Below are 24971 nucleotides of genomic sequence, written 5' to 3'. Positions count from 1 at the left end.
TGCAAGCATTAAAAACTGTCTAGAAAAATAACTAGCTAGGCAACTTTACTCCAACAATGGATGGAGCTTCACCTCTTGTCTGTTTCACATAGGAAACATATTCACCAAAGTGCATAGTAAATAAGGTGCTTTGGTATCTGGTTAGATGTATGCTCTTCCTGAGTGACTCTGTTATTCTACTGTTGCAAATTCGAACCAAGATGACCCACAGCTCCTGCACATTTGAAGAACGCGTGAACAATTATTTCTATAAGGTATTCAATACGTGATTAAGGAATACTATGTCCCTTCTCCAGAGTGGTTACACGATTCCAACAAAGAATAAAATTAAACTGAAAACTTGCCTCACAGAATTTCCAGTCTAAGACAAAACATCATAGTATATTCAAAATAGAAGCTAGTTTGGAAGAAGATGTCAGGCTTTGTCTTCACGTAGTAGTAATATATTGAGTAAAAATATACATAAACACTTGTTGAGGCTGCTGAAAGAAAAGAAGTCCATTGCCAGTTGTAGTTCTCAGCATTTAATAAAAAGTATAATGAGATTGAAAGGTGATACTATTGCTATACTAGAAAATAACTGTGATGAAATAGAGCAAGTGATTGAAAGGTGATACTATTTTCAGCCATGTAAGCATTCTTACCAAGACTAATAATTTTTAATATGTATCAATAATCAACAACCGACACAAAAGTTGAGCAACTTCCAGCATCCGGCGTAGAATGTAGTTCTACAAAGAAAGAAAAAAATTAACATGTATCAATTAAGTAATAAGACACTACTTTTTACATTTTTTGACATCTTACCATCCTCAACTCGATCAATTTCATCGAGATCCTCAATACTAAGAAAAGATGGAACTACTCCTTTGAGCCAATCTTTAGTACAAATAAGTGCTTCCACACTAGCCGCTGTTAAAGAACTACGATATGTGTCAAGGAACCTTCCTCCATTACTAAAAGCAGATTCAGAGGCTACACTGGATATCGGTATGGCTAAAACCTCTTGTGCAATGCTTGCAAGTATTGGATATCTGCTTGAATTCACCTTCCACCACTCTAGCACATCAAAATTTTGTGGACGGTTTTCTACTTCTTCTTGAATTTATTTTTGTAATTCTATCTCTGATGTGCTGCACTCATCTGACCGATAGAATTCAGCGCAATGGTACGGATCATTAACTACATTAAAACCACTTAATAGATTGACTGAACTACCTAGACGAGACATCTCCCTACCAGAGTATTCTTCAAAAATAGACTTCAAATGTGAATCCAATTTGGTTTTCAAATATTCTGCATCACTACTATCATAAATCCTAGCTGCCATCGATACCACAAGCTTCATTTTACATCGAGGGTCTAGTACCATTGCAATCAACAACAACATGTTAAGGTGGTTAGGTTTTCCCCAATATTTATTGTATTTTGCCTTCATCTTTATAGCCATTGATCTTACCTTTTCATCTTCTGAATAACACATTTTCAGAATGCTTCTTCCAACACCGAAAACCTCAAGCATATACTTCTTGCTTGTCACATAAGAAGATCCCAAAATGCGCTCTGTAGCTTCATTAAATATTTTCAAAAATGGAAGTATTAACTCAACATGCTCCCAATCTTCTGGTCTAGGCACTCCTTTGTCCTTACTTATTTCGCTAAAATATTTCCGATCTCTGAATTCTAACTTTGTAAAAGTCTTGTAATGTTTTAATGCACCCTTCAACATTAGATATGTTGAGTTCCACCGAGTGTCACAATCTCTCGGAACATAACCTTTATATCCAATTATTTCATGATCAATACATTTCTTAAATCTCCGAAACCTCGAAGGAGTACGCCTCACATACCTCACCGCTGCACGAATTCTTACAACCGATTCATCAACTTCTTTCAACCCACCCTTCACAATAAGATTTAGTATGTGGGCACATCACAGTGTATGAAGGCATTCTCAATTCAAAACTAGGCCATTATGAGAGATAAGCCATATTTTGAGATGTTGAATTCCAACATCATTTGAGGATGCGTTGTCCACAGTCACACTAAGCACACGGTTTAATTCCCAACCATTTAAGCACTTCTTAACTGTTTTGGCCATAATCTCTCCTGTGTAGTCTGTGACTTGTGTAAAATTCAAAATCTTCTTTTGTAGCTTTCAATTATTATCAATGTAATGCCCTGTGAGACACATGTAATTAGAGTCTTGGGCAGTAGATGTCCATGTGTGTATAGTGATACAAACTCGATGACAATTTTATGACAAAATAGTCTTCATCTTTGCTTTCTCTGTGTCCCAATTCTTCAAACCATCGCGTGCCAACGTATTGCGTGATGGAAACTTAAATTTTGGTTGTAAGCCATAAATGAACCTATGTAAATATGAATGCTCTACCTTTTGAAACGGAAGTTCCATGGCTACAAACATTTTTGTCAAGTCCATTCGGCTTACTTGGTCAAATTTGGGAACCGAGGGGGATAAATTAACAACCTCTTCCCTATTTTCCATTGAGCTTGAAGATGGTTCATGCATCGTCCCATTCACCACATTATCTGGATTAACACAACATCTTTTGAAATGAGCTAGCATCACGCTTGTTCCACCATTATACTCGATCAAGGAGCCACATTGCTTGCATTTTGCTAACTTTGACATTTCTGTGTTCGACGATATTGGAGTAAAATGGTTCCATGCTTCATATCAATTTTTACGCTATTGAGGCACCAAACCAGCATTATTAGAAACTGGATGTGCATAACAAATATGTTCTTCTGTTTGAAAGTCCGTAACACTATCATGACTATCCATATCGAAGTTGCTACAATTTAGCTGAAAAATTTTAAGCACCACTCAGATCTGTAAGGAGAAGCTAGATGCAAAAGTAACAAATTGCAACCGTAGTCTACGAATTGGAACTGCCTGATCCTAACATTTTCCAATAAAAAAGTAATTCACAAATACAAATCTAGTGACTGAAACTAATCATAATATCAATTCCAGACAGCAGTCAGCTTATAAAACGCAAACATAAAGCATATACAAAACCTCGAACTTAAGTCCATACTATTTTCCTAGGGTGTTATAGTTCACGTAGCCGACACACCCATATCAGTGTTATAAAATTTCTTGAACACACAAAAGACACTATAAAATTGCCATACATATTACAGAACTAACAAAGATATCCATCTTATTAAAAGGAGTTGCAAAATACATGTACATCATCAGGCACATTCATAGACACTTCAGACTGTAATTAATATCCAATCTCCAACATTTTTAAGCAACCTACACAACAGATAACACACAACAATCACTAAATTGATAAGAGTAAAACACTGACAAGGCAAATCTATGAAGCACTAATTTGCCGAATACGAAACAGGTACTGACACATTTTAAAAAACGCATAAATTTTAAAATGAGTTATTTAAAAGAGAAAATGATAAAGAAATTATGCATTTTAGAGTGCTGTGTTTGGGAGAATTAGACAAGATGTTCATACAACTTTTCATTATGGGTTATATCATTTTTGTGAACTATCCATTCATTGAATGGATTGTTATAAGGAAAGATAAAGGAATAAGTTTTACTTTAGTGTTTGTGACATCTAATGTATTGGCTACAATCATCACTTGTGCACTTTATCCTTTACTAAGGAAGGTATAACGGTCACTTCTTTATGGTTTAAAACACTTATTAATTTTTGTTTTTTATATAGCAATGTTATGTGGTAAAGAAATATAATCAGATGCCAACACCATAAACTAATGGCTGTTGGATAGAATAATTTGATATAGAGTTCAGAACTATATTGTAAGAAGTTATAAGCCTTATAGCTGTACTTTTAAAAAATAAACATACTGCTACTTAAACCAACTCAACAAAGTCTACTTCATATACTGCTATTTTATTTAAACATGAATTCATGCTTTCTACATTGGAATTAGTTTATCATTTAAACATAAATTCTACTTGTTTTAATGCTCATACATACTAATGGAGATTGAATACAAAATCAACACTCAAAGTTCGAGGATGTTAGAGGTTTTAAAGTGTTTGGTAGTAGTTAGTTGTATAAGATTATTTGAGATTCCTGTGATCTTGTTGTCATCGAGTAGACTCATTCCATCACAGTGGCGGAGCCAGAAATTTTAGGGAGCCCGGGCAAAAAAAAAATTTACCTTGTTTTTACTAATTTTACAACCTGTTTCTACTAATTTTATCCTTAATTACTAATTTTGCACTTAATTTTGTCTAAAAATTACTAATTTTGCCCCTAGTGTTGTCTAAAAAATCAACTATTATGTGAAGAGTATACAACGAAAGAAGGGGTTGAGCCTGGGCGCGTGCCCGGGCTCGCTGGGCTATATCTCCGCCCCTGTTCCATCATCATGCATCAACCTTAATTTTCACACTGGCTTTACTCTCTGTATCAGTATAAGCAAATGATCTATGCAGTCCACACTTACACACAATAAATAAACTTTAGAAAGAGTGAAAATGTAATGCATGTTAATAACCCACATAAGCTTTAAGGAGTGTGTATTCTTGAATTGAGATTAATAAGCTAGACAAAATTCATCAAATCATGAACATATTCAACCATAAATGTACAACTATTAATGTATATTATGGGCGAATACAATTCAATACATTTCTCATCAATTTTTACATCCAAAACACAAAATTCAGCAAGCAAATAATGATTAAGACAACAACAAGTAAGTTATTTCAATTCAAAGTGAAATTGAGAGCATAGATAGCAAGTTTACCTCAAAAAGAGTCGAGAGAAGAGTTTGCACAAAGAAGATCGGAGTAGAGAAGGTGAAATCTGGTGAAATTGTTAAAATCGAAAGTGAGAATAGAATAATTGCAGTCCTCTAGCTACTATAGCAACCGCCGCAACCTCCGTTATCAACGTCACTCGTCGGAGTAGAAACCACCACCGAAGAACCTCTCAGAAAATCTTGAATCCCTTGTCGCTACGAAATCCAAAATGCACTCAAATCAGAAAATGAATCATAAATCCTCAAAACAAAGCAGTTACACAAAGACAAAATAGAACCTGAAAGTTATCGATTCGAAAATCATAAACGAAAATCAAATCTGAAGGTTAAATTGAAATCTAGTGAAATCGAAATCCAATGAAAATGAATAACATGAAGATGAAATCAAAATCGAACCTGAAGGTGAAATCCAATAGAAGCTTAGTGTGAGTTAGAGAGAAAATTGAGATTTTAGGGTTCACATTTCACATTTTGGGGAAAAACAACGTGTAAAAAATTGAAAAGTTATTGTATTTAACATATTTATTAATTTTTTTGTTAAATTTGTGGAAAGAGTTTATAACAATTTAAATTGATTTTAAAATTCAATTAGATTAATTGAATTCGTTAAAATAAACAATTCAATTCATTAACCATTTAAATGGTTTGAGTTTTATATGGTTCAATTCAATTCATATTAGACATTTGGTTCAGTTAACCAAATTATTAAACACCCCTAGTTTGAAGTGTCATTAGAGGCAAGGCGTTGAAAGTCTAGTTGCTTGCTGACTTCTTCACCACAATGACCTTGTTACCTCCAAAGCTAGATCACATGCGAGTGGTATTTGCTAATTGATCATCCTACAATCGAGGAAGTGGTGCAGGCATAGTTTTGAAAAATAGCTTTAAGATTGTAGTAGAAGTTTCTCTAATGTTTGAGTTATCAACCACCAACAACCAAGCTGAATACGGGGTAGTAATCGTAAGGATCACACTAGCTGAGGAAATTGGGTCGTTTGTATTAATTCAATACACGCATTCAATTTCCAAGAGAATTTTGAAGGTGAATATATGATTTTTCAAGAACTAATGAATTTTTTTCAAGTGACAGTCATATTTTTGTTTTTTTTCTTTGATAATCTCCTAATCTTGTTCTTTTGTTTTAGTTAAGAATTTTGGTGACCTTTATTTGATTTTTCCTCTCTCTCTCTCTCTCCCTCTCTCTCTGTCTCTCTCTCTCTCTCTCCATTTTTTTTGGAAAAATTTATGTGAAATTTTGTTTTTTAATCTCTCTCTCTCTCTCTCTCCCCTTCCGATTTTTCATACTTGATTGTTGTTGTATTTGATTTTTAAGTTTTAAAAATATAATAAATAATTTTAAATATTTATTAATATTTTAATCTAATCTTCTATTTTGTATAAAATTAAGAATGATAATGACAACTATAAGAATACCTTGATAGCTTTAAAAATAATTTACAAATGACTTAATATACTTGTATGAAGATTAATGAGAAAATAGTATTTTATTTCTTTTAAAGATTAGAGATAAAGGATTGATTGTGTATAATTATTTTATAATATTATTTATTACAAAATTTTCTTTCAGCCATTTCATATAAATAATTTAAAAATATTAATGTGATTTGATAGAATAGTGATTGGTTGATGGTGTATTGAAATTTTTTTAACTTTATAATAACAATTTGTATGTATTGAATTTTATAATAACATTTGCTCGAGTATTATGTTCCCGGAAAATGTGTCTTACCACTGCCGATTTGAAATGGGTCATCCTCTTGCGCGCGAGGCCTAGATATTCTGCGAGGCTTTCGTTTTTTACCTAGTATTCTCCTGATATTTTGGATGCAAACAATTGTGAGTCAGTGAATACCTCGAGTTTCTCGGCCCCGATGTCTTCGGCCAAGCGTAGCCTGGCGAGGAGGGCCTCGTATTCCGCTTGGTTGTTAGAGGTAGGGAACGCCAAAGACACTGATACTTCTATTAGGTTCCCTTCCTCGTTTTCCAAGATTATACTGGCTCTGCTGCCAGTCGAACAGGACGCTCCGTCCACATAGATGATCCACTTCCAGGTGTTGCTGAACATTGATACGGGGAAGGCCATTTCAGCTACGAAGTCCGCTAGGGCCTATGCCTTTAACGCCTTCCTTCCCTCGTATATAATGTTGAACTCAGATAGCTCAAGCAACCAGCGGAGCATTCACCCGGCCATGTCTGGGCGTCCGAGAAACTGTTTAATGGATTGCTCGGTTCGCACGACTATGATGTGCGCAAGGAAGTAATGTCTGAGTCTCCTTGCCGTGTTGATCAGGGCCAATGCGACTTTCTCTTTTTGCAGGTACCTGAGCTCTGGGCCATGAAGTTCCTTGCTTGTGAAATATATGGGTTTCTGCCCCTCATTGGTTTCTCTGATGAGGGTGGCGCTGACAGCTTCGGTAGAGACGGCCAAGTATAGGTACATGGTTTCCCCGGTGTCCGATCTGGATAAAAACGGTGGTCGCGAGAGCGCCTGCTTGAGGTGGGTGAGTGCAATTTGCACTCTTCCATCCATTCAAACGTGGCCTCTTTCCTTAAGAGTTTAAATAACGGGAGAGCGTATTGGGCGGATTTTGCTACGAATCTGGATAGTTAGGCCGTTTAGAGATTGAATGGATTTCTTGGAGCTCGGCGTAGGGAACTCGGAGAAGGCCCTGCATTTTTCCGGATTAGATTCGATTCCTCGTTCCATTAGATAGAAGCCAGGAATTTGCTTGCTCGGACACCGAACGTGCACTTTTCGGGATTAAACCTCATCTTGCATTTCCTGGCCTGCTCGAAGACTTTCTTGATGTGTACGGCGTGATTCGTCTCCTCGTGGAATTTAACGATCATGTCGTCCATGTATACCTTAAGAATGTCCTCTATTTCCCCCCGGAATACTCTGTTCATCATCCGTTTGTAGGTAGCTCCGACATTTTTTAGACTGAAGGGCATTACGTTGTAGTAAGAGTTGCCCGATTCTATCATGAAAGCCCTGTATCTTTTATCAGATTTGGCAATGGGGATTTGATTATATCCCGAATAGGCGTCCATGAACGATAGTAGTTTAAAACCGGCGGAATTATCTACTAATTTGTCTATGTTTGGTAGTGGATATGCATCTTTGGGGCAAACCATATTGAGATCAGTATAGTCAATGCACATGCACCATTTTCCATTATTCTTTTTAACAAGTAAAACATTAGACAGCCAAGTAGTATACTTGGCTTTCGAAATAAAGTTCGCCTCTAGGAGGTCCCTAACAGCTAATTCGGCCGCGACTGTTTTCTCCGGGGATTGCTTCCTCCTTCTTTGGGCGATGGCTCGACACGCTGGATCGATTGTTAGGTGGTAGAATTCTACTTTCGGGTTGAGGCCAGGAATCTCTGTTGCGCTCCAGGCAAAGAGACCGGCATTCTCGCGCAGGCATGCCTTCAGCTGTTTCCTGGCCAATTCAGGCAGGTCAACTCTTATATTCACTCCTTTGGTCGGGTCGTCTCCGAATGGTACGAGATCGAAGTCTCCATCTGGGATGGGACGTAATGTGTCATCTATTTTGAGCTTCAGGGACTTCTTTGTCTCTGCTTTCTCCTCGGATTCTCTGCAGAAGCGACTGTCTAGATCGATGGTGTCTATGCGCGACATTATTTTGGCTGCTTCAAAACTGGCCGGTACTGCCTATTTGGTCTCTAGCCGAGGGGCAGTTTTTATGGTATTAAGGTCTTTGGTGGAAGCTTCGAAGCATCTCCTTGCCGCCTTTATATCTCCGTGTAGGGTAGCTACCTAGCCTTTGGTCGTGTAGCACTTCATTTTGAGGTGAACGATCGAAGGGATAACTATCAATTCTGCCAAAGTGGGCATCCGAGGATGCACTGGTAAATGGAGGGACAATCTATAACTAGAAACTGAACTTTTACGACTCTGGCCGTCTCGGCCGCTCTGAACGATACGATCAACTTCACGATGCCCCATGGTTTAGTGACAATACCGTTGAATCCTTGCAGGTCTGATCCCACATATGGGGTGAGGTGGCTTTCGTCCAGTTGTAGGGTGGATAATAACTGGGAGTACATGATGTCGATGGAACTGCCTTGATCGACCAGAATGCGCCGGACATCGAAGTTGGACATTCGGGCGCGAATGAGCAGCGGAATCGTGGCTTTGGGGGTACCGCTGAGGAGCTTTTCCTTCCCTGATCAGTATCTCAATCGCATCCTTCAAGTGGATACAATCTTCGATGTTATGCCAATGGCCTTTGCGAAACCTGCAGTACTTTGATTTGTCCACGTTCGACCTCGCCTGCATAGAATTTGGGAAGCGAACCTTTCCCGTCTAGAATTCGGCATTGACGCACTCGGTCAGGATACGCTCCCAAGATGCGTTCAGAGGAGTATATTCTCAAAACTTTCCGGCTGGGCCTTTATAAACTTTGGCGTTGCGATTCTTGTCTTCTTTCTTCTTGTCATTTCCCCGCCGAGAACTCTCTTCTTGGCGGAAACCTTTAGCACTTTCCTTCTGTCTGGAGTTTCGGACCACGTGGGCGGCTTCTTTCTCCTCATATTGAATATATGATTGTGCCATGAGAAAGAAAGCGTCTAATGTGGCCAACGTCTTAATGCCCACGGCCTTGGCGAAATCAGACCGAAGCCGCAGGCCCCGCTCCAAAAGATATTTTTTCATGTCCGCCGTAGTGGAGACCTAGACGGCTTCTTTGTTGAATCTTTCAATATACGCCCGTAGGGGCTCGTCTTTCCCCTGGATAATGGCCTCCAGCAAGGCTTCCGATTTGGGGTGTCTGCGGGAGGCCGTGAAGTGCCTTGAGAAGAGTCTGCCAAGCCCTTTCCAAGATGTGATGGACTCATCTGGAAGGTTCTTGTATCATGTCATCGCGCCTTTGCGCAGGGTGGTCGAAAATAAGCGACATTTGATCGCGCCGGGGACTCCTCGATAGTCAAGAAGGGCATCAATGTTCTCGATGTGTTCGTCTGGATCAGTAGTTTCGTCGTAAGTGCCCAGTGGGGGAGGTTTCTCCAATCCAATGGGTAAGGGAGCCTCAGTATGACTCGAGATAAGGGACCACGGCGCTCTTCCTCCTCGTCACTGTGGATCGGAGTTGGGGAACGACTGGGACTCCGTCTGTGATGGCGGCGGTGATCCGTCGGCTTCGGGGACGGCGATCTTGATCGTATTTTCGAACATGGAGAAGGTGAGTGTCATACCGCAAAATTTATCCGCCTTAATTCTAACATTTAAATTATTTTTAACTTTGGTTTTATAAGTTTTATTCAATTTTACTAACATTTTAACAATAATTTTTATTTAAATATATATGTAATAGTTTACTTTAAATTATTTGTATAGCCTAGGTAAATAAATTTGGCTCGACACTTCACATATTTTATGGTGCAAATTTATTTTGAATAAATTGAATAGCACACTTGGCAATTGAATATAAGTTAAGAGTTACAAGTGTGAGGTCCTGAGTTCGAATCCAACTTTCCTGTATTTTTTTTCATAACAAATTCATCTGTGGGGGGATCGAAAAATAACACCATTCACATAACAGAAAATTGCCTTCACCCTCTCACGTACAAGCTTCCGGGACATCAGCCATCCTCACCGTAAAAAAACCGCGAAGTAATCCCACAGCTCCAAATAACCGGCACCACACCCATAGCAACCATCCAGGGTACTCCGCCCCATACCCAACCGCGACGAACCTTCCCCTGTCACCGAACAGCACCGCCATGACCTCTTATAATATGGGAAGAGATAAAGAAGTCAAAAATGGTGAAGAAGATGATGGAGCTCGTGAAGAAAGAATCATGATTTGGTTTTTTTTTTATTCCTTTTCCTTTATTATTATTTCATTTATTTTGTTTTATCTTGATTTATGTGGAGAAAGCCATGTGTCAGATAGCAATTGGCTACTATAGTTGGTGGTAAAGTGAAAAAAATCTCAAGCTAGAACCAAGGAGAAAAGGCTACGGCTAAGCTCTCTCTCTTCCTTCTTTTGTTGTTTCTCTCTATTAATTAATTATTTTTGCTGTATAATTATAATTGTAGTTTAGTTTTAGGATGTGATTTTAATTAGCGGGTTGAACTTACTAATTTTGGTTATTATATCTAATGAGTGATTTGTTTTCTATCTTGTTTTAATTATAAAATTATTAACAATAAAAATACATGTCATTTATCTAATTAGTTAACATAAAAATACTAAAAAATACATGTTTGTAATTACTAAAATTCATAATTCTTTTTAAAAAAAATCAACCTATCAAACTATAATGCTTCGTAAATATTAGAATAAACGGACATACGTTCACCACATCCATGGGTAACTAATAGGTCGGCTTAACGCCTTACCGGCTTATTATTCAATTCGACACCATTAAAATTCATGCGAAATTTGGTTTATGCCTATAGCAATAATCAAGCGCTATCGCTCAAAGCGATAAATGAACAAAGTCAAATTTCTTCGCCTCGAGCGAATTAATTCTGATAAAGATAAAAAATTCTTTATCAAGACTTAATCGAATCAATTACTTCGCCTAGAGCGACTTAATTCTAATGGAGACTTGACCTCCTTCGACGATTCAATTAATCTAAAACACCTAACTTTTCTAATTCAATTAAAACATTTAACACAATTATTCAATACACAAAAATCTAAAAAATAGGGATTGTACACCAAAAAATTTTAATCATAACTGCGAACTACAAAAAAACTGCGAACTGCGTATACCCACTAAATCATACTCAACCTACAAAATAACGTACAATCCCATAAAAAACACCAACAAACCCTACGAACTACGTTGACTCTGATCCTCCATTAAGGAGGTACGTAGGCATTCGGACAACCGAAACGAGTTCCCTTCCTCCAAAACTAAGTAGGTTTGAGATTTTATTCTCTACCCTACCGTATACCTTTAACTATAACTTTTTATAAACCTTACCATAATACTCTTACAAACCTTAGAGACATTTAGAAAACCTTAAGGAAGGGTTAAGGGTGCCTAACACCCTCCCTTGACCCTAATTTCACAACTTACCTAGAAACTCTTATTTAGGTTTTTATCCCATGTTTACCCTTATCTTAGGATAAAATAAAAACATAGGTGGCGACTCTGTAATTTAAGTTAAAAGCTTAAAATTTAAAGCCGGTCGTAACAGCTGGCGACTCTGCTGGGGACCCTTAGGGTATAGAATCACTTAAGGTTTGGGGCAGGTCTCTTTTTGTTTTTTTTTGTTTATGAGGGTATTTATTTTATGGTTTATTTTATTGTTATTTGGCAAAATAAATATATCTCTATTATATTTTGTTTCATAATCAATTGCTTATGTTTATATTATTTTTTTATATATTGGGAAATTATTATATAAATATGTGTAAAACCTTAAGTGTGGGAATTGTCACTAAGTAAGAGGGGACTTGCATCACCTACGAGCTTTATTGACAATTCCACTCAGAGTGGGCTGAATTCCGAGAAATATCTTAGACGAGGCTAGACCTTATCGAGGGTAGGATGTGGAATTTGGCTGATCTCTCTGGAAACCTACCCCTAAAATTCAAACCTCATGGACAAAAGAGTCCTTCTAAAAATCCAAAGAAACAAGAATTTTCGGAGGATATGAAGGGCCCCATGTGACCCTTAGAATTATACCACCTTTGGGAAGGGTAGAAGATATGTATGACGAACTTATGAACCTACGTACTAAGGTAATCTTATCATCCCACCCTTCACGGGAAACCAACCCGAGAGGGACATTACCTTGAAAACCTAAGTCAACGTAAGGTTACCTCCTTCGAGTATCATCCCATAGACTCGTAAGGCATTATTACGCTTAACCTGGATCCCTAGCCTCTAGGGATTCCCTTTTGATCTGACATTGTCTATAAGACCTCTCAAATTTCGGTTTAATGCGCAACATGTGGCCTCATGATGGCCACGTGATAAGGAGACTCTTGATGGATCCCCAAGCGCTCGCATATCGTATATCCTTAGTTAGTTTGCAATCCTAGTTGTTCGTTCATTAGACTTTGAACCTAAGCCCTTAGATATCTATTATAAGGGCCATTAGATCTGAAGCGAACGGTCCATGTGATATGTGGACATCAATATTCAATCCTAGCCATTCATTCATTAAACTTTGAATCTAAGCCCTTGGATATCTATTCTGAGGGCCATTATATTTGAAGCGAACGACTCATGAGATCTGGTGACTGTCTTGAACGGTCACCATGTATTCTTTTCCACGCATTCCCTAGCCTATAGGGATTTCCTTCGTTATGTCATAGTCCCTATTCTGTAGGGATTTCCATGTATATATCATAATCCTTAGCCTGTAGGGGTTTCTTTCCTCGTACCCATGCTTTTTCATACATTCATACATTTTCATTTGCATTTCCACTTTCTCCCTTATCCAATCTTTGCTATGCTAGCTGATTTCCCGTGACCCGTGAAGAAACTCTAAAAGGTATTAAACTGTGGAGAGAGGAGAATTAACTATTGAAGATTCGAATGAGCTTGGTCCCACAAGGAGAAAAGGCTGCCATTCACTAAACAAGCTATGTACCTACGTCTGCGCCTACGCCTCATATTCAATTATCATTAATGATCCCCTACATCAAGATCAACTGCCTTCTCAATAAGATGGGTATACCTAAGGAGAGTAAAAGATCACCCTTTACTTCTACAAGTCAAAGAACTAAGAAGTAAAACAAAGTCATTGGATCAACAAAGGAGAATGTCCCTAGGATCAATAGGTTTTATCATTTTAAATTGTAATTTCTATGATTGCTAAGTGTTATTTGGTATAAACGTTGTACCTTTCGATTAATAATTCTAATAAAATAATCATGCGTGTTTTGAATGAAATCCATTCGTTTCACTCTTTCGTATATGTGAATATCAATACTTTTCCATTATCAACTTTCCATTTCCACTTTTAACAAACTTCGAGGGAGAATGACGAACTAAAATAACTAAATTGGCTGGCATATGCTTTCAATTTTAAGACCTTAGCTAACGATGTAAGGCATTGTTTCAATTCCTAAACACTTGGAGAAATAAGGAGATAATCTGTAGTCAACCCTCTCGAGCCAGAAGTTGGAGTTGTTTCTATTTTTCAAAAAAAACTTAATTTTAACCAGGGGCGGGGTAGACTTCGATTAATTCAATGATGCATTCTTATCTCAAGAGAATCAGTCTATCTAAGCAAAGGTTCAAGCATACCCATTCTCTCGCAATCATCATCTAAAGTCAAGGAAACCACGAAGATGAAGCTTTAAAAATCAAACATGGCAGTCAGAACGTTCAAAATGAAAAAAATTTCAAAAGAACAATTTCAAAAAAAAAAGGAGAGGGACCGCTAAGTCAAATGGAAAATTCCATAAAGTAAAATAAAATAAACTTGACTTAGGCAAAAGTTAGGGCATCATCCCAATGGACCGAAATTCAAAAGAATTGGTCCTGACAAAAATAAGGGATTAAAAATGAGGAAGCTGGAGAATAAACTTATGATTGCCACCTTAAAAATCATCAAAGCTTATCAACAATGCTTGAACCATATCTATGCTTCCCATCTGCACGACTACAAATGTTCGCTTGGAGATTAAACGCATCTGTTGGATTAATCGAATTTAGGACTGGAGAAAATCAAGAAGAATGGGTTGGGTCTACATTAAATTTTGAGCCTTTTATCCATTGTTTCTTACAACCAGCAACCGACCATGTTACAACCCTTAAAAGCCCTAATTGAAGCTAGGTCAACTACGAAAGCATACTCGGCAAAATTTGTGTTATACTGACTTCCATGTGTGTTAATTTATTGTTAATCACTTCGCTTCTTTAAACATCCATCTCTAATCATCCATTTCTAATTAATAAACGAACTTCGATTTCAAAACTTGCATGTGCATAACTAAGAATTACTTTTCAAAGGGTACAACTTTATCTACGAATAAATACTTAGCATCAAGGAGATCTAAAAATTGGTGTAATCAAAAGCGATCATTTCCAATAAATTCCTAAATAGGGGAACCACATCTATGGGTTCTCCTAATCATGGGCAAAATTCCAATAATCATAGGGGCACATAAATCAAAATATCCTATTGACTAGGGGCATTCATTCTAAGATTCAATCAACTTGGGTCACATCTCTAAGCAATAACAATCAGGGGCATATCTTTCAAAAATCCAAGTATTGGGGCAATTCATATCGGATTGATATCACACCACGGTTAGCCCTCCATATCCTGGAGATTGAGGGCAGAGCTTTCAACTATCGAATGTTAGGGCAGTGCATATCAAGTTCGTGTCATGACATGGTAAAACTCAAAGGACGCTTCCTGGAGATCGGGGGCATATCTTTCAAAATCTAATGTTGGTGCAATCACTACGAGGCTCGATCAAAAGGAGTTGATTCAAAATAGATCATCAGATTGAAATCATTCCAAGATTCGTTTAATCAAGGGGCATCATGCTGTGAATTCAAAGTAGTGAGGCTAGTCATGTCAAGCGCATACTACGATAAAACTATATTTAAGTTCATATCAAGACAAATCTCTACAAAACCCTAACAAATTGGGGCAAGACATACCGCGAAGGGGAAAGCTATCCTCATTTTTTTTACAAGCCCCAGTAAATCTCTCTCCTACATCCGCGATCTTCGAGTTCAAAACAAGTATGGGGAGGTCATGCTAGCATAAGAATCAACATTTTTAACCAGAAACCTTATTACAAAAGCATTATCTTTAAGTCTTAATCAGTCCATGGCCCACCACGGGAACACCCATTGAGACATCCGAATAATTATCATGCATTAATTATGTCGCTTCACTCCAGCATCAAACCATGCATATCATCTGGTGCATTCACATACTACATATCACAAAAGCCCAATTTTTATTAGCAATCCAAATCATTTTAAAGTCCAGTTCTCGACCTGGAAAATCATTTCAAAGTCCAGTTCTCGTCCAGGCAAATAATTTCAAAGTCCAGTTTTCGTCCTGGAAAATCATTTTAGAGTCCAGTTCTTGCCCTGGAAAATCATTTCAAGGTTCAGTTCTTGTCTTGGCAAGTCATTTCAAAGTCCAGTTCTCGTCCTGGAAAATCATTTTAAAGTCCAGTTCTCATCCTGGCAAAAAATCAAATCCAGTTCTCGTCTGGTAGTCAGTTCCCGTCTGACTGTTACATTAAATCCAGTTCCCGTCTCGTAGTCAGTTCCCGTCTGATTGTTACATCAAATCTAGTTCCCGTCTGGTATTCAGTTCCCGTCTGGTAGTCAGTTCCTGTCTAACTGTTACGTCAAAATCCAATTCTCGTTTGGTAGTCAGTTCCCGTCTAACTGTTACGTCAAAATCCAATTCTCATTTGGTAGTCAGTTCCCGTCTGACTGTTACGTCAAAATCCAATTCTCGTTTGGTAGTCAGTTCCCGTCTGACTGTTACATCAAATCCAATTCTCGTTTGGTAGATTATTTCAAAGTCCAATCACACCTCTGCTTCCCGGTAACCTTACCGATGCCAGTAACCTTACTGAGATATTCTTTCCAATCACCTGATTGATGTTTTCCGATAACCTTACCGATGCCAGTAACCTTACTGAGATATTCTTTCCAATCACCTGATTGATGTTTTCCGGTAACCTTACCGATGCCAGTAACCTTACTGAGATATCCTTCCCAATCACCCGATTGACGTATCCCGGTACCCTTACCGATGATAGTAACCTTGCTGTTCATTTCACTTTTCTAGCCACCGAGTTGATACTCTTCCAGTAACCCTACTGATGTCAATGTAAAATCCAATTCACGTTTGGTAGTCAGTTCCCGTCTGACTGTTATGTTGAAATTCGATTCTCGTTCGGTAACCAGTTCTCGTCTGGTAATGTTCCAATTCCCGTTTGGAAGCTATCATCCAATCCCCAAGCTTCTGGTCAAATTTGGGGTCTTCCGGTATTTAATAACCCTTCGATTCGAACGTGCGAGAACTGCGTAATCTCGCATCCTTCGATCAAAGAGTAATTAAATAGGGGCAACTGTCATACCGCAAATTTTGTCCGCCTTAATTCTAACATTTAAATTATTTTTAACATTGGTTTTATAAGTTTTATTCAATTTTACTAACATTTTAACAGTAATTTTTATTTAAATATATATGTAATAGTTTACTTTAAATTATTTGTATAGCCTGGGTGTTGCACCCCAAAATTTGCCCATCTGATTTTTGTTTTTTATTGGCTTATGCATCTCATAATTTCATTCATTAGGTCATCAATAAAATCATGCATTCATCAACAGTTCGAAAATGAAATCAAGGATCATGGATGTAGGGATTCATTTGTGGCTCTTTGTAAATGTTCACGTACTTGTGGTCATTATTTGAACAAGATCTATTGTGATATTCTCTGACTGTATCGTTCACCAATTCAAGGGGTTCCTAATGCGGATTGAGATACAAGAAATAACTCATGGTTTGTGCAATAAGGCGGTGATGTTGTTTGTTTATCTTGTGACACATCGAGTTAAGGTCTTACGCATATCAAGGTTGCTTCAAGTACTAATTATTATGAATTTAATCAGGAGTGCTCAATTTGGATCTAATTATTATGGAACTATGTCAAAATTACTGATTCAAAATTCAAATGATAGTCACCATTCTATATTCAAACTCCACCATTCAAATACTTCAAATATACATACTTTATGATTTAAAACCACATCATTCAAGAATTCATCTTTACTTCAAGAGTTCATCACATCACTTTCCACAATTTTCAAACTCATTACAAATCATGCCTATCTTTTGTACAAAGACATTACAATTTACTAACAGTTACAAAAAAGACTACACAAAGCGGTTGCAAACAGAATTCCTTTCAAGCACTTGAGCCCATTTCTCCAATCTTTAAATAACGCCTCCATTGGCCTTCAAGACACCAATATGCCTTTTCTCCATGTTGACTCCTCCTGTACCAGTCTGCATACAAAAAATGACATCCATTAACATACAAACAGCAGCCCCACACTTTCATTCATAACAAAAACCAAATAAACAAGTCCCACATCACATATTCAAACCTAAACGAATTCCCTCCATAATTCCATTCAGCATTCAGAACAGCAGCCTACATACATATAAACCCATACAAAACCATAACAGATCATATCCGCATAACAACCTCTAACAGAACCATAACTACCATAACAGAAACCCACAACTGTCCTAACTTCCCTAACAGAATTAACCATCCAACTAACTACTAGTATTTTGTTCCTAACAGTTCTAACCACCTAACAAACTTCTATAACTAACCAAAAATCAGTTACAAACTACCAACAGAAAGTAACAGAAAAGCAAAGTGAAGATTAACCTGAGAATCTCTATAAATCAGAGCCTTGATCCATTCATTCAGCTCCTCCACAATTCTTCAATCCCTCTTCACTTTCATTCTCCTCCATTTTTCGATTCATTCATCTCCACATCTTTCTCCATCTTCATTCAATCATCATTCTTCAACCTCCAATTCACTTATCCTCATCTTCACATTCATCTGAATTCGGCAAATTCGACATCTTTCAATCTCCACATTCAACATCATCAATCCTCCTCCAATTTGCACATCACAACAAAAATCTTCCACTGCAAACCAATTCAACACGCAACAATAACTGTATCGCACGGGTTTGATCATTGTTCAGAAAAGAAGAATAGATTCAGAATGGAAGAGGATGATACGCGCATACCTGAACCAAGAACCATGGATCTTTGTTCGTCGTCATCATACCTGAAGCGCCATCGGAGTGACTCCGACGAATAAGTAACTCTTCTCCTCTTGCCGTCAGCCTGTGCGAGCAATCAGTACTCTGTTCTACGCTGTTGAGTGAGGGATGAACGGAGAGATTATCGGAAGCGATCTGAACCAAGGTGATATGAGAGAGATGAGATTGGAAGCGAGATGATGGTGTTCACGGCGGTGGACAAGCTATCTTCGTCGGGGAACGCCGCCGCCGAGACTGTTGAGATCGAACGAGGGACGAAAGAGAGAGGTGGAAAGATCAAGAAGAGAGGAAGAGTAACGGTTGCGCGCTGAAGCGGCCTCTCGGAGAAGACCGATACTCCGGCGCCGTTTGCGTTTTGTGGGGAGAAGAAGAGAGCTTCCTCAGGTACACGATTCATCACCCCTAATTTACCCTAATTCCTAATTTTATTCAACTTCTTTTTTTATTTTTTTAATTTGTTTTTGAAATGAATAAAAAATTTGTTTGTATCAAACGATTATCATGGATCAAACACACAAAACTCTGGGCCTGATTTGCTATTCGTCGCCCCCATTGGCCCTAACGCCATTTTTGGCACTTTACAAAATCTGATAACAAAAAAACGTTCCTGGGCCTTGATCTTATTGGGCTCTGCGCCTGTGTTGCTTACTGCACCATCATTTCAAGTTCACACCCCCTGTTCATGTTAGATTTAGACCTTTAGTTAGTTTTTTTGCCATTTCTTTTAGGTGATTAATTGCTAATTTTTCTCCTACTAATTTTTAGACTTTAATACAATTTTAGACATAAAAAAGGTACATGAAAAATATTAGTTTTAGGCTAATCCTTTTAATTATTTGGCTTAATTAGAATTCTTGTTTTTGTCATATAAAAATCAAAAAAAACAATAGTCCTTTAATTCACTTTTGGTACTATATTTTGCATCATTTGCTTCCATGTTTTGTACCATATTTCAAGTCATTCTTTTAGTCATTTTTGCACTAATTTTGTATCATTGTTTACTTGTAATTTTACTTGTAATTTCGATCTCCGCTTATGCTTATATTCTCATGTCGCTTTTTGCTCCTAACCATTAGGTAGAAACCATGACAACTTTAGGAATTAGAGGTTCCCATCATATTAGGCTAGTTTTGTTTATTTTTCTTTTCAACTTTAAAACACTTAACAAAGGAAGAGGCGAATCACATTAAAAGTGGGAGAGAAACGAGTGGGATTTATTCCCTAATCTGTTTCTCGAACACTTAGTGAGAGAGAAATGAGTGGGATCCATTCCCTAATCTGTTTCTCGATCACTACAAAGAGAAATGAGTGGGATTCATTCCCTAATCTGTTTCTCGATTATTAGAGAAATGAGTGGGATTCATTCCCTAATCTGTTTCTCTATCCATGTAGAGAAATGAGTGGGATTCATTCCCTAATCTGTTTCTTTGACACCATTTCGTGTGATTCAACTCGCAGATTAATTCCCTTTAAAAATCACCAACCAAAAACGTCTAAAACATCTAATAAAGGCTCAGACCTAAATCAAAGTAATGAAGTGGTGCGGAACCTTGTATTGGGTTCTGTTCATCACGGAATTACCCTAAAAAAATACAAACCAATCATCTCTTCTCTCTCTTGCCTCCGAGGCATTCTTTCTCTTGCCTTCAGGGCATTCCTTCTCCTAATCGGACACGTTATTTCCGCTCCATTCCCAGCTTAAGACTCCAGAGGTCGAGCAGCGGAGTGCGAATGTAACGTCGTTCACTAAAAAACACAAAAAACAAAAACTAAAGAGCCGAACTACGGCGCTCTGATTCCCGAAAGGGATACGTAGGCATCAAGTCGCGGGGCTTGAACGAGCACAACTATTTATAAACCTTATTTTCCCCGTGTTTCTTCTTCTTTCACTTGCATGCATTCCCTTAGTGATTAAGCTTTAGATTTATACACCCTTAGAATAGAACAAACATAAGTGGATCCTGTGGAGTACCACAGACGTGAGGGGTGCTAATACCTTCCCCTTGCGTAACCGACTTCTTACCCGATCTTTGGTCGCAAGACCTTTTCTTATCCTTTCTTTATTCCAGGTTTTCTGATATTCCTTTCCCTCTTTGGGATAAATATATTGGTGGCGACTCTGTCTGATTTTCGCGAGCGTGCGACAGCTGGCGACTCTGCTGGGGAACTAGCTTAGTCGATCCTAGCTTGTGTTTGCTTTCTTTTCTTTGGGTGTTTATTTATCAATTTATTGTTTTATTGCTTTACTGCTTTATTGCTTTACTGCTTTATTGCTTTGTTTCTTTATGCCTTGCATATCATGACTATTTATTGCTTGCATATCATGTTTATTTTCTCGCATTCTGGACTATATTATGGGTCCCCGTGGGGGCCACATATTTTCTCTGTTTGCAGGTTGGGTGGGATTTCTATGAGGTAAAAGGCCCAATACCCAGGCCAGAGTGATACTTAGGCTACCTAGGATAGAGTGGATAGTCATGACGCCAACAGAATGTCAGGTTCTGTTGATTGCGATCATGAGACCCACGACCAGTTGAGGTTCAAATGGGATAGCATCGTTGGCATGTATTTGCAACGATGATGGTGTCTCAGGAGAACTGTTAACGCTGGCAACCTTTCGACCTACCTTATACTAGATCCTACCTGTGAGAGGGGTTGGGAAATTTTGTTTTGCAGGAAAACATGCCTCCATCCCACCCTATGCCCATTCAGACTATCTATCGTAATCAACGTCGAACCTCTGAATCTGGAGGGTTCGACCTTATGTGACTTACGCAAAGGTTATCTATCAGAATCAACGTCGAACCTCTGAATCTGGAGGATTCGACCATCTTTGACTTATACAGAAGTTCTACATCAGTTATCTATCAGAATCAACGCCGAACCTCTGAATCTGGAGGGTTCGACCATCTTTGACTTATGCACAAGATATTTATCCAGAAAGCAACGTCGAACCTCTGAATCTGGAGGGTTCGACCATATCTTATTGTCCATGAGAAGCTGTCATCCAAGAGGCCTTGATCCTTGATCCTGATTTATGATACATTTGCATCTTCATTAACATTTTTGCATTCATGCATGAGCATCCATGGTTACCAAGACTCTTACCACTCTTCCTCTCCATCAGATCAGTCAAGACGATTCCTCGACACAAATATTTAACAAGAGCTCACAGACAAAGAATCATGGGGAATTATAAACAAGATCAAGCTACTATCAGAAAACTCCATGCCTTCTAAAGGGGCACCTTCCACCATTGGAGCCTAAAGACTTTATGTTTGTCAGAGAACATTTCATTTGCATCATAATAAGGCCAATCTTGTCATTGTTTAGATTTCTCAAGCATTTTCACTTGTATTACTTTTGTTGTTATCAAGTACTATTCATGTAAGAAACTCATTCTGTTCGAATAAATAAAAATAATGCAATGTACATGTTTTTCTCAAATCATTTCATCTTTGTCATTATGTTCATTGATATTCAACTCATTTGTCTTAAGCAACTAAAAAGGGAGAATGATGAAAATCAAAAAACACATGAATTACTGACTGTATGCTTTCGGAACAAAGATCCTGCTGACGATGTACAGGCATTATTTCAATTCCCAAACACTGGAGTTATAAGGGAGTGAAACCTTCGTAAACCCTTTTGAGCCTATGGAGTAGTAGTTTCTTTTCAAAAAAAATGCAAAACCCTTCATCTTAACCAGGGGCAGGGTAGTTTTCAGTTAGTGCGATCGAGCGCTCAACTTTCAGATATTCCATCAGAGGATCAATCATGTCTCAGATCTCACAACAAAAAAGGAAAAGCACTATCCACAATGGATGTCTCTCATTCACTGAGAAGAAGGCAGTCACAACCTTTTCATCAAGTCAATCACCAAAGTCATACAACTTGTTCCCGAACGAGACAAAAAGGAATGAAAAGAAAGTTATGAATCATGATCAAAAAAAAAAGAAAGAAACAATAGCCCGCTAAGTCAAAAAGAAGAAAAAGCTTTGAAGCAAATGACTTAGGCAAAAACTAGGGCATATCCCGCTGGACAACAAACACCAAAGTCAAAAGAAACTTCTTGTCCAGGCAAAAATTAGGGAAAGCAAAAGGCAAAGCAAAAGAAAATCCTCCAAGGGACAAGTTGTTATAATCATCAATGAAAGCACCGAAGGGTGACTGCCACCTCTATCAAAGCCATAAAAGATCCTCATCCATCACAATCCTTCCTGAAAGGCGAATGCTCGTGTCGAACTAGCTGAACGTAGGACTGGAGAACATCACGAAGAAGGGGTGGGTTAAGTAGAACTTGAGCCTTTATCCTTTGTTTCTTAAACCGTGAACCCGGCCACGTTACAACCCTCGAAAGTCCTAATTGAAGTAGGGTTCGTTCTGAAAGCATACAAACTATGAAATCATGTCAAAACTGACTCCTAATGTTGCTGTGTCATTTGTGTTAGTATCAGTACAACATCTTGACAAATAAAAACTTTTACTTTGAGATTAACATGTGCATTGCATTCTCATTATCTTTCCAAAACAGAATTGTCTCTAGACTTGAAAGTAAGTACTTGATACCAAGGAAAGTTCAACATTGAAATTCCATCGAGTAATCTTACAAAGGCAAAGGTTGGTCATCAACTAGCAAATATCTGAAGAATCCATTGGGTGGAAGAGTTCCTTTCAATCTGGGGCATTCATTCCATGATCAACACTGGGGCAGACCATTACAAATCTCCATGATTCAAGCATATCAAAGTTCTATCTCAAGAGATCATACACGCTGGGGCAAGCTAGTAACAATTCATCTCTTCATCTTCAATCAAGTGTCAGATATCGAGATAGGTGTCGATGAGTCAAGCCGAACACCTCACCTTCATAAGTTCTATCTTTCAAGCAATGACCTTTCCACAAAGGCATCCTCCATCCACTCCTTGTATCCTGGAAACAATCATTCCATTCATGATCATACATTCATCATACATATCATTGCATTCTCATTGGCATATCTCCCTCAATAATCCAATCATCAATAAAACAGGGGCATCCACCCTACCTTGATTCTCAAGCAGAGTTTCAGAACTCCTTCCAATCTATTCCATACAAAGCAGAAACTCCAACCCATCAGTACACTGCATATAGAATTCATTGCATTGCATATCCTGAAGTGCATAAAACAAATCAAGCATTGCATGTGAAGCATAAGCCAAATTGCTCATCAGATGAGGTCCCTACAAAGCATTCAAGTTGATATTCCACTGGATCACTCAGAGTTATTATTGTGGTGTCATCTCCCAGAGTCAATCATGTATCCCTTTTTCAACCCAGAGTTGATGTTTTTGTGTTCAACCCAGAGTTGACTTTCCTTTCATCTTTTAACCCTGAGTTAATTATCTCTTCCCACTCAACCCAGAGTTGACAGTTATCCCTTTTTCAACCCAGAGTTGGTTTTCCTTTAATCTTTTAACCCCGAGTTAATTATATCTTCCCACTCAACCCAGAGTTGACGGTTATCTTTTTGTTTTTCTCTCAACCCAGAGTTGACGATTTTCTTTTGTATTTCCCACTCAACCCAGAGTTGACGGCTATCTTTTATTCAACCCAGAGTTGATCTCTTTCCCACTCAACCCAGAGTTGACGGTTATCTTTTATTCAACCCAGAGTTGATCTTTTTCCCACTCAACCCAGAGTTGACGGCTATCTTTTATTCAACCCAGAGTTGATCTCTTTCCCACTCAACCCAGAGTTGACGGTTATCTTTTATTCAACACAGAGTTGATCTCTTTCCCACTCGACCCAGAGTTGACGGTTATCTTCTTTCTTTCCCACTCAACCCAGAGTTGACGGTTATCTTTTATTCAACCCAGAGTTGATCCTTGTCTTTCTTTCCCACTCAACCCAGAGTTGACGGTTATCTCTTGTCTTTTCCCGCTCAACCCAGAGTTGACGTTTATCTTTTATTCAACCCAGAGTTGATCCCTTGTATTTTCCCATTCAACCCAGAGTTGATGGTTATCCTTTATCCTTTTCCCACTCAACCCAGAGTTGACGGTTACCCTTTATTCAATCCAGAATTGATTCCTTTCCCTCTCAACCCAGAGTTGATGGTTGGTTATCCCTCGTTCAATCCAGAATTGACTTCTCTTTTCCCCACTCAACCCAGAGTTGACGGTTGTCCCTTGTTCGATCCAGAATTGATGTTCACCTCATATCCAATCCAGAGTTGACTTCCCTTCCTTCTTCGACCCAGAGTCGACCCACTTTTCTCTTGTAACCTAGAGTCAATATGTATTTCATTTCTAACCCAGAGTTACTTTGATCAATCCAGAATTGATACCTTCTTCCTCATTAGAGTTGACACCATCTTCTCCCTAGTGG

General features: G+C 38.2%; 1 protein-coding gene and 1 long non-coding RNA gene across 2 annotated transcripts; both read right to left on the bottom strand.

The window, feature by feature from the left end:
• Positions 1-669: 669 nt before the first annotated feature.
• On the bottom strand, positions 670-2656 carry LOC131629814 (zinc finger BED domain-containing protein RICESLEEPER 2-like). The gene is made up of 4 exons (XM_058900613.1): positions 2396-2656; positions 1149-1903; positions 808-1034; positions 670-731 (listed from the first exon to the last, which is right to left on the bottom strand). The coding sequence occupies exons 1-4, from the start codon at positions 2654-2656 to the stop codon at positions 670-672; spliced, it is 1305 nt and encodes a 434-aa protein (XP_058756596.1).
• Positions 2657-3004: 348 nt separating this feature from the next.
• LOC131629817 (uncharacterized) lies at positions 3005-5277 on the bottom strand. The gene is made up of 3 exons (XR_009292133.1): positions 5188-5277; positions 4777-4986; positions 3005-3289 (listed from the first exon to the last, which is right to left on the bottom strand). It is a non-coding gene; the product is annotated as an uncharacterized LOC131629817 (long non-coding RNA).
• Between the last annotated feature and the right edge of the window lie 19694 nt (positions 5278-24971).

This window comes from Vicia villosa, unplaced genomic scaffold, assembly GCF_029867415.1.
Source record: "Vicia villosa cultivar HV-30 ecotype Madison, WI unplaced genomic scaffold, Vvil1.0 ctg.000606F_1_1, whole genome shotgun sequence".
In the NCBI taxonomy this organism is placed as follows: domain Eukaryota; kingdom Viridiplantae; phylum Streptophyta; class Magnoliopsida; order Fabales; family Fabaceae; genus Vicia; species Vicia villosa.
The sequence above is the reverse complement of the archived record's forward strand: the minus strand, read 5'-3'. Positions and strand labels throughout refer to the sequence as shown.